Here is a 10,426-nt window from a genome sequence, read left to right on the forward strand (position 1 = left end):
TTTTTTTTTAACAGTAGACAACTGCAGCATTAAGCTTATTCCTTCAGCTTCAAGTAACTCTCCTGCCCCAGCTATTCTCTTGCTGTCCTTCTTATGAATGTTATTACTGCTCCTACTTCTATAGTTTGTTTTTATAAGAATTCTACAATTTTGTCAGTGATATGTCCTGATTTTTGTCAGAAAATCAGTTGACACCATGGATAGAGAGGAAAAAGGTGTTTCAATGTGCCTGAAAATTAAAGAAAATATTTGTATGATAGCTTTATAATATTTTTATTAATAGCTGCCAGTGCTGTGTTCTCGGTTGGGTTCAGAACAGATCCCAGTTTACTCTGTGTTTACCATTAACTGTTAGTACAAAAAGCATTTTGATTTACACCTCCTTGTGTCTGATCTCAAAGCCAATAATGCTGTGTCTTCAAAGGGAGCAACTGCTCATAAGGGGCTGCAGTCTGGCTGTGGCTTCTTCAGAGTGGTTGTCAAGGCTTCACCTTTTTGTCATACCTGCTTTGCCACTGATGGCTGGTGTGACTGCAGAGGCTGAGACCTTCCTTAGCTGTGAGATTTCAGCTGCTTGCTTAGTGTTCTGCACCCTTAGCAGGTTGACATGAATCTCAGTGCCATTAGGGAGTATCCAAGGGATAAGTTCAATAGCTTTAGCTGAAGGCAGAATGAAATAAATTCCAGAGCAGATAGTTACCTGCAGGTATGTCAGCTTACAGAGAGAGGAATTGTGCTTCTTCAACTGATGCTAAATGCTTGAGGCAGGCTGAGATGTGCAGGTACCCTGCATTATGAACATAAGCGTGTGTATCATTTATTCAGGCTTCTGTATAGGCTGAGTTAGGACTGAGCTCTTGAGTTGTTGGGGGTTATATCTTTGAAGTGTTACATGCTTTCATGCTTTTTCTTTCTTAACAATTTGATACCGAGTGAGCAAGGTCTGAAGGTCTGCCTTGGGCAAATTGTGATGTGGACAATGAAAATCTTTTTGTGCTTTCATGAAGCTATCTGAAAATGGGGAGGATGCTTTTTTGTTAGAGTCCTGGACTAATTATATTTAGGCAGTGTGGTGCTCATCCTGTTTTGTTTTATCTCGTATGACCACTTCACCTTGCCTACTTCCCCCACAACTGTTTTTATGCTACTTTTAGGAAGATGTCCCATGCCCTCTTTTATCTGAAATTGCTTTCATAATTCTTTTCTTCTTGAAGTACCTTTAGTTCTTCTAGAGCTTTCAGAGTTTTATTAGTGAGGAAAGCCTGTATTACCGAGATAAGATCAAACAAAATTCTGTCTGTAATGAAATCATGACTATGTTCTACTGATAACTGTAAAACAGAACTGGCCCAATTCTGCTTTCTTATCCACTTAATTTAGGACTTGATAAAGGAAAGTGCTTAAAGACATCAAAATAGCTGATATGTCTATCTTTTGTCCACAGTAGTGAGTGCCGGTCTGAGCGGGAGCTGCATACCTGTCACTTTGTTGATATTAATGCTGCAAAATTTGATGTGCATTGGCGTAAGCACAGGGAATCAGCCACAAACAACTAACTTAGGAAAGAAGCTACTCAAGTCTTGAGGAAAGATGCTGAAAATCTGAACTGCAAAATCAGTGGTGAATTTGGAAAAATGATTTTTCAAAATCTTTCTTCTTCAGTCTTCTGTATACTTTTCTAATGTTAATGAACCTGCATGAACTTCTGATACCTGTTCTAATGGGTACACAGTTCCATTAACTTGCTGAAAATAGCACCTAGCCATACAGACAGCACAGTGTTGTTCCTGTTGTCCAGCCCAGGCTGAGCACAGCATTCCAGCAGCGTTTGGTTTACTGCTGCAGAGCCTTGTGGGGTTGTGAGCCACAGGGTGTGAGACAGTCTGGCTCCATCACCCATTGTGGAGTTGGTGCCACTGAAAGCTGCAATTAAATCTTGCTCTGTTTGGTGCCTTCTTGCCCACTCGGAGATGTAGGGAGTCTGAACGGGAAGGAAAGAAAGCAATAATTAGGATATTGTCTTTGTGTCTCATGAAAGAGCCAAAATCTGATAGACTCAAACAAATCTGAAGGCTTAATTAAAGAAACAATATTGTTTTTTCTGGTCCAGTAATTTCCTAGCTAAAATGCAGGCAATGAAGCCTAAGGTGATGGCTCAATGCAAATGACTTCTAAAGATTTACCTTGGAATTTACATCATGGAAATAGTTTAAGATGAGTTCAGAAGGAAAGACTTCCAGTGATCCACAGCGTATTTTTTTTTACTGATCTGGCAGTATCCCTGTATGACAAATACAAACATACACTTATTTGTTTACCTGTGCTTCCAAAACAAAACTAGGTGATGCACGATGCACTCTAAGTAGTAACAAACATGTCTTCCCCCTGTCAAGGCCATTTTTCTGGAGCAGAGGCTTTAGCATCCAAATGGGCATGTGACCGGATGCCTAGCCAGGAATCCTGCCTGCCAGCACGGCAAGAAGACAGGGCATCAACACCATCTGGTGCACTCCCTGCTAAAATAATTTTGCAGCCCTTGGCAAGAGTGCTAATGGGAGCTGCAGGAGAGGAGGTTTCCTTTGCCCCACAGTACTCGCTCCCCTCTCTCAGCGCTCCAGGAACGCCAGGCAGTGCCCATTGTGGATGGCAGTGGGAGCCTGCCCACTGGCCTGGGATTCCAACAGTCTCAAGTATCCTGAAGTGGTCCTGCCCTGCTATGCCAGCCTGCAAGGGTCAGAGGAACTGGATCATCTGGAACCCAAGCTGAGGGTGTAGCGCTTTCAGAACCTGGTTAACTTTTCATAGTTTCATCTCGTTGAAACACATACCATAAAACAAAAGGTCATTCTGCTTCTCTAGAGCGGGTTTTCACTACAGAATAACTCTTCAGTAGAGAAGAACATGACCAGAGGACTCTGGGCTGTCTTCTGCATCACATCACCTGGACTTGTGAAAGGATCAGCATCTCGTTTGGGCAGCTGTCCATGTCACCAGCGCTTGAGAGGCATTGCTGTCCTTTGTTACCCATTCCAGTTGTGCTGGTTTGTGAAGACCAGTGTGTGGGTAGTGTTGAGAGGGGGAGTCCAGTGGTTGTGACTGATCTGTGTCAGGTTGAAGACAAACAGTGTGGTTCCTCAAGCAGCACAAGCAAGATTGTCTTCAGAACTTAGCCCGGTAATCAGTCATGGAGGTCTTAGATCTAAAATGCCATCATTCTTGATGATAACATGAGATGCTGTTCTTTAAAAGGATAAAGGCATTCTTTTGGCAAACTCCTGATAGGTTGAGAAGATCCTCTCCTCTCCTGGAAACACTTTTCCAATGTTCTTCCTGCTCTGGAAATGGTGCCTTTTCATAAAAAAATATTCCAGAACCCAAGGTGCATTTAATCTTCAGAAGTGTTAAACCTTTTGTTGCATCAGAGTGTTTATTCCCAAGAAAATAAGGGCACTGTTGTTCCAGCTCTCCTTAATGTTTGTAGAGGACAAACTCTTGCACTGGTACCTGTTCTTTTCTGATCTCTGTCTGCTCTTAATGTTTCTCCATGTGCTTTGTTTTCTGTCGAGGTGCCCCTTTAGAGGACTGTAGGAAATCAGTCTTTGCAGAGGCCATCTGTGCTACGGAGCTGCCTCTGGTGTTGCTGTTGTTGTTACCCAACTGACTACAAAGGGCTCAGCAATGGGGCTGCATTTCGGGTCTGCTGGAAGGCAGGATCTCCGTTTTGAAGTCAACATCTTGCATTTTGTTTCTTTCAGGGAGCATTGTGAGCGTGGGAGATCCTAAAAAGAAGTATACTCGATTTGAAAAAATTGGCCAAGGGTAAGTCCAATCCCAGTTACTTATGCAGAACCACGAGCCACGTGTTTTGCTGGTGTAATATCAAGCATGAAGTCAGGCAAGCTCCAAACATGTTCAGACACTGGGTTTAGATCCTTCTGTCTCTCAGTACTGATCAGAACTTGCAACTGTGGTCAGAAGGCATCATCAAAGTCAACTTGATGCTGGCAGTATCTTGTCTGTGACAAGGAGCAGGACCTGGAAGATCTCCTGTCCGTCAAGTGTGTGGCACTTGTTTGCTTGTTTTCTTAGGAGAAATAATTTTTGTGTGTCTCAAAATAATACACCGCACTCAGCAAAGGAGAAAAAACTTTTATTACCTAAAAGAGCAACTCAGATAACAGTTCTCAACATTTCTTTCCGACACTTCGGTTAAAACAATATTCTAAACTATAACCACATAGTTTAGAAACTGAAACAGGAGATTAAAGGAAAAGCTCTCTTTTCTAGCAGAGGTAGTAAAAAGCAAAAGTTCAGTAATAGACACAGTGTTGATGCACTTGAGAGAAAAATGCATCATCTGCGTGATGGCAGGTCCTTTATGGATCCTGCAGGTTTTAGGCATTTACTGAAAGTAATCACCCAAGCTATTCCCTTCTGAAACTCAGCTTTGCTTACTGTAAATCAGATTGATTTGAAATACTTCCTATGTGAGGAGGCAAGAACAAAAGAGCTTGCCTCAAAATTAGGTATCTGACTTGCATTTTAAATATGGACTGCCTGCACCGTCACAGTTTCCTTGGCAGTGTTGTAGTTCCAGGAGGGCTGGCACCATCTGTGTCACACCAGGATCACGCCGCTGTCAGTGTAATACAGAAGCTGTTTACTGGCATCAGGAGATATTTTTCTGCCTTAACTATTTGTGAGGTTTGAGCTCAGGGTAGCCTGTTGCTGACCTAGAATGGATACATACTGCAGAAAGGCAGACACATGCTCATGCTCTTTCTCTGGCAAGTTTTATCTTGGATCTCAGGTTTGGTAAGGCCCTTGTGGGAAGGTGTTTCTGCTCCATTCATTGTATAAAAACCCCTTCTCAAATTCCAGCTTGCTTTCTGCTTGAAGCTTTGGTTCTTCCTGTCGTTTGTAAAATGTCAGTGGACACTTAGGGCTGTTCCCATCTCTCAGAAGTGTCAGCTGAAGAAGTGAGAGCAGAATAAACATGCCTGTGAAGCAGATGACTGCTGTCACCGTGAGAACGTGAGCGTCACCCTCACGGTCTTTTATTTTGATAGTCCTAGGAGTGAGCCTTGGAATACCTTGACAGCTGGTGGAAAGACAAGTGGCCAATAGCTGGCCTAAAAGGGTATCTAAATTGATTTCCTCCAGCTTTTAGTACAGCCTGAAGACTGCATGCCCTCCTTAGAGAGGAGTGAGTGTGCTGCCATAACCAACTCGTGCCTGTAATACCACAGGTCAATTTACAGTGATAGGGAAAGATCCTGAAGCAAAAAAATCATCAGGAAAGTAATCAAACAGGATGCTCAGGAGCACCCAAAGTGCTGCACAGCTGAAGTTGGCATGTCTGTCTGCAGCAGGGCTGGGCTGTGAGGCACTGCCTCAGAAGGTGCTGAAACAATAGATTCCTTAACCTGCTCTAGCTGTGACCTCTCAGGATGGCTGGAGAACTGTTTCCTTGCATGCTGGAGAAAGCTGTGTTTAGATCCTTTCCTCAGATGGCTGTCATGTGCTCAGGGTTCTCAGAATGAGAGTGTGGTATTACCCGAGTTTGCCAGATGGATTCAAATAAGAGGTGTGAGAAGGCCCAACTGGACTGTGTGTTACATTCCATGGAAAAAACACACGCACGGAGACACAAAGGAAAAAAGGGAAAAAAAGCACCCTAAATACAACAAGGCAAAATGGAAAAGTTTTAAATCTATTGCATTCCAGTTTTTGTAGACACCCTCCCCCTTAGGTTTTGAATTAAAATGGTTTGGCATGTACCTTGGAGATTTGCACCAGCTCTTTTCCTTCATGTTGGGCCTCAGTTTTCTCTTGGACACCCTGGATGGCTGAGAGTTGATGGGCTGCTGTGCTGTTGACTGAAGAGTCAATGAACCCAAGTATTTTATAAACACTCCCGGCAGCAGAGATCTCCTCTCTGGGCTGGCTTTCACTCCCAGGGACTAAACCTTTTCTCATTTCTTTGCTGCTGTTTTGTTTCTAGGGCTTCAGGAACTGTTTATACGGCCATTGACATCGCCACAGGACAAGAGGTAAGTGTCAAAAACCCCAGCAGATTTTGCAGCTGTTGAGTGCTCTCCCCTCTGGTCTGAGCTGTGGGTGGAGCTTTAGGTGGCCAGTACATCTTTCCTGCAAAAGCTGTTCCTCTGAAGCATGTACTGGTGTCAGCTGGCAAAATCCATCCAGCTGTCTTCAGCAATGCTGGAACTGAGGTGTTGAGAAATGCCTGAAAAGGTGCCTGCGAATTCCTGGGATCAATAAGGGCCTTGGTGCTCTCTGTGCTTGGCTGGATGCTTCACCCATAGTTTTTAAGGCCAATTGTAAGAGATTTATTTTTTACTTTGTCTTCAGAACAGGTTGGTGCTCTCTGCACTATTGTTGGTCCCACCCTGGTACCGTGTTACATAATCCCCCAATGTTTTTTTTTAATGGAGAGAGATCTGTTAAGAAATCCCAGCAAGCTTTTGTGCTGATAAAAAGTAGATAAGTTTTACTGCCAGTGTAAATGTATTGGTTTAGAAATTGCTGCGTCTATTCCCCAGTGTGCATGAAGTTGTGCTTTTACAGAGAATGCTGGTTCAGATGTACAATTTAGCTCTGTATCTACAGCATAAAATCTGCCTATGCATGTGGCCACAGATAGGTTAGCAATACAGCTTGTAATGTTGAAAGATCTGTCATAATGAGACAGGTCACATGAAAGTGGTCACAGATTCCCCTCTTGCTGTGAGGAATAAATAGTTTCATTACATCACTTAATTTCAGAAAGACTTTGTCCATATTAACTGCAAGAAAGAAGGAGGGCAGTGGTATCTTTCAGAGAAGGACATACTGGCTCAGTCTTAATTACTAAAGCTATTGCATCAACAAGCTGATGGTGACTGCCATCGTTTGGGCCCAATTTATCTTAATCCCAGGTTTGGACAGTAATACTGATTACCATTTCTTCCATTATGTGTTTGATCTTCAAACTATAATTAAGGAGAGGTCATGTTTTGGGCACAATTTTGTGTTTTAGTCATACTGCAGCTGGGAAGAATAGAGTGGTGTTTTGCTCTGGTGTCAATGACAGCTCATTATGGTCATCCTGTTAGTAATAAGCAGCCGAGGTAGTGTCTTGGAGAATCCCACTGCTCTTTGGGGCTCCAACTTCAGATTCCTGAGTTCTCATTTCTGGCTGTCAGCAAAGACTCAGATGTGAATCTTACTGGTAGTTTCTTATCCACCTGCAGTGCTGTACTTGCTAACTGTGCCTAGATTGGGGGTTCCAAGGGGTCTAAAAGCCCTAAGACCTCCTTTTAACCCTGGGTATATCCATAAAATACCAAAGCATGGATTATTTCTTTTTAAACCCGGACAGTAACTGCAAATGTAAAGTGTGTTAACAAATGTTCCTTACAAGAGCAAAATCAAAATTCAAGAAGTTGGGAATTGCTAGGATTGTATTTTTGTTGTGGACCCTTAATGATCTTTTTAGGATAGCATTTTATCCATAATGTATGTCTATGTTTGCTTTGTTAAGCAACCAAGAGTAGCAGCAGTTGCTGATACAATCAAAAATCATATAATTACTCACTCCTTGTTCATTCTGATCTTGTGCAACAGACTACTCAAGTTAATGGTTTTCCATGTAATTTTAGGTGGCCATAAAGCAAATGAATCTCCAACAGCAGCCCAAAAAGGAACTAATTATCAATGAAATCCTGGTCATGAGGGAAAATAAGAATCCTAATATTGTTAACTACTTAGACAGGTAAGTAGTTCTGGTATTATCACATGAATATTTGTTCACACACTGCAAACCAAAGATCAAAAAACTCCTTTGGTCACTGGCAGAACATGGAGCTCTTTATTATTTCTCTGCACATCTCCAGTGGATGGCATTTGCTCTGCATTAATCTTTTCTGGCATATGTAGTTTGAAGCCTTGTTTTCAAAAACCTGGACCAGCCATATCTTACTAAAATGACAGCCTGTCAGTTCACTACCTCCATGTTGTTCTGGAGTTTGTTTTTTTCTATGTCTTATGTAGAAATTATTTCCTTTGGGCTTTTCCCAACAATTTTCCATTACTGTGGATGCAAGACTAGGTTCTTGTTTCCAGAAACACCTAATCTGCCAGGTTTTAAATTTTCTTTCCTGTTTCTGGATGTATTTTTTTTGCAAGTTTCCAAACACTTGATCAACTTCTCTCCTCAGTGGTGCACACCTTCCTCTCATGGATGAGTCTGAAAGCTATATTTCCTTGTTCCCAGAGTTAATGGTGGAATTTATGAGTTAAGATGGTGAACTGGCTGGTGGCATGTGCCGATTCCAGATTTATCTTCGCCATTACTAAACTGCATTTTTCACTTGCTTGTCACCTAAGACATCTTCTTTTTCATGGATGTGCCTTTCCCATTTAGACTGCACAGATTCCAAGTACTGTAGAACCTAGAAGGAATGTCCTTTATTCATTTTATTCTGTCTTCACTTAAAAGTGACCTGGAAACAAAAATCAGCTGTAGAGCTATGATTATTAGGTAAGTTAGCTATGCACATTCATCTGCACACCACTGTTTTCTCCTTTCAGCTACCTTGTGGGTGATGAGCTGTGGGTGGTGATGGAGTACTTGGCTGGAGGCTCTTTGACCGACGTTGTCACCGAGACGTGTATGGATGAAGGACAGATAGCTGCTGTCTGTCGGGAGGTGAGGGGTCCCCCTTGTGCTTTGGTTTGCACAGACAGGGTGCTGCTTCTGTTTCTGTGGTGCTGTTATTATACAGAGTAGAAAGGGCATGTCCACTGCAGCAGCATCATTCCGTCTGTGTTTGTCTTTAGCAACAATTGACGTGTCTCTTCCAAAAGCTGATCTGCCTTCACTCAGAAAGATAGGACTCTAAGAGTGTTGAAGCAGCAAGCTCTTCCTCTTGACAGCACCGTGTTCTGCCATTACTCACCATTGCCCTGGAAAGGAAATCTCATAGAGCCATGTCCTTTTTTTGTGTGATGAAATCACATCGTGACTTTTTACCCTCACGTTTCTTTTTTTCTCCACCAGTGCCTGCAAGCCCTGGATTTCCTTCATTCCAACCAAGTGATTCACAGAGACATCAAAAGTGACAATATTCTTCTTGGGATGGATGGATCTGTCAAATTGAGTAGGTGTTCTTGGTCAAGTGCAGTGTTCCTGGGATGTGGTGTGGGGCTGCTTTTGAGTGACTGGCAGTACCCCAAAAATGGTGGTTTTGGGCGTGCACGGAGCCCTGCTGCAAGCTAAGGGCACAGCTGCAATGTGCAGAGAGGTCTAGAGAGGAACAAGGTGTCAGGAGTGGCTTTGGTTTGTGTGTGTCCCTTCCAGAGCAGAGGGAGTTACAATCTAAAGCTTCAAGTGAATGAATAAAAGCCACTGTATGAAATTTGAGGGTTTCTTCAAGTGGCCAATTCTGTATTTCCCTGACTACAGCCCTGAGGAAACGCCGCTTTTCCAGTTTGATTCAGCTCTGCATTCTCAGACTTAAAATGGGGAATTCTTTTGCTTGCTTTCATGATTCAAACTGGCTTCAACAGTATTTGTTTTTCTCCTCAGCTGATTTTGGCTTCTGTGCTCAGATCACCCCAGAGCAGAGTAAACGGAGCACAATGGTGGGGACTCCTTACTGGATGGCACCAGAAGTTGTAACAAGAAAAGCATACGGCCCCAAGGTGGACATCTGGTCACTTGGGATCATGGCAATAGAAATGGTGGAAGGAGAACCTCCCTACCTTAATGAAAATCCTCTCAGGGTAAGGTGAAATACTATCAGATACCACTGCCTTTCTAATCTGTGCCATATTTTGTCTTCCATGAGATAAAATCCCATTCACATCAGCTTGAATTAGTTCTGTGAAGGCCCACTTCTAAAAATGTTCCTGGAGTACATCAGCATCTGCTGCAGCTTTGATTGCATCACTGGGAGAACCTTAGAAGGGAAGTGACATGTGCCAGTGCAGAAACTTGCCATTTTGGCCTTCAGCAGTGCTTGAAATTTGTCATGCACTTTTTGAGCTTTCTTTGAGCTGTATCTCTGAATGACAAGAATTTTTCAGTGGCAAGTTTCTCCAATTGAAGACCTGTTATGAAAAGCATTGCAGCTGTACCTGCAGGCACGGAACTCTTTGGAGGCAGTCTCAGCTGCCTCCAAACAGGAGAGCTTATAAGCAAGACTGGTTTTTACAGCAAAGATTTTTAGCTGATGGCACACAGTAGTTGTTGGATTTCTTGAAATACGTAATGAACATATTTCTTTCATAGCCCAACCACTTTCTCCATGTCATCAAGCTTGAGCTTTCAATAATCCAACTACCCAAACCTCCTGTTTCTTGCCTGGCAGTTTCTGAGATGGGAACATCATTAATGCATTTACTTGAGTATCAGAATTAGCAG

General features: G+C 42.7%; 1 protein-coding gene across 3 annotated transcripts in view; it reads left to right on the forward strand.

Annotated features, from left to right (window-relative positions):
- PAK3 (p21 (RAC1) activated kinase 3) overlaps positions 1-9,795 on the forward strand; it is a 115,888-nt gene extending 106,093 nt beyond the window's left edge. For all 3 annotated transcript variants that reach the window (XM_039387824.1, XM_039387822.1, XM_039387823.1), the window contains 6 exons: positions 3,756-3,819; positions 6,005-6,053; positions 7,662-7,774; positions 8,593-8,710; positions 9,062-9,161; positions 9,590-9,795. In XM_039387824.1, the coding sequence (XP_039243758.1) occupies positions 3,756-3,819; positions 6,005-6,053; positions 7,662-7,774; positions 8,593-8,710; positions 9,062-9,161; positions 9,590-9,795 (650 nt within the window). The remainder of the gene's footprint in view (positions 1-3,755; positions 3,820-6,004; positions 6,054-7,661; positions 7,775-8,592; positions 8,711-9,061; positions 9,162-9,589) is intronic.
- The last annotated feature ends 631 nt before the right edge of the window (positions 9,796-10,426 follow it).

The sequence above is a fragment of the Pipra filicauda genome, unplaced genomic scaffold, assembly GCF_003945595.2.
Source record: "Pipra filicauda isolate LSUMZ 115617 unplaced genomic scaffold, ASM394559v2 scaffold58_size5111680_pilon, whole genome shotgun sequence".
In the NCBI taxonomy this organism is placed as follows: Eukaryota; Metazoa; Chordata; class Aves; order Passeriformes; family Pipridae; genus Pipra; species Pipra filicauda.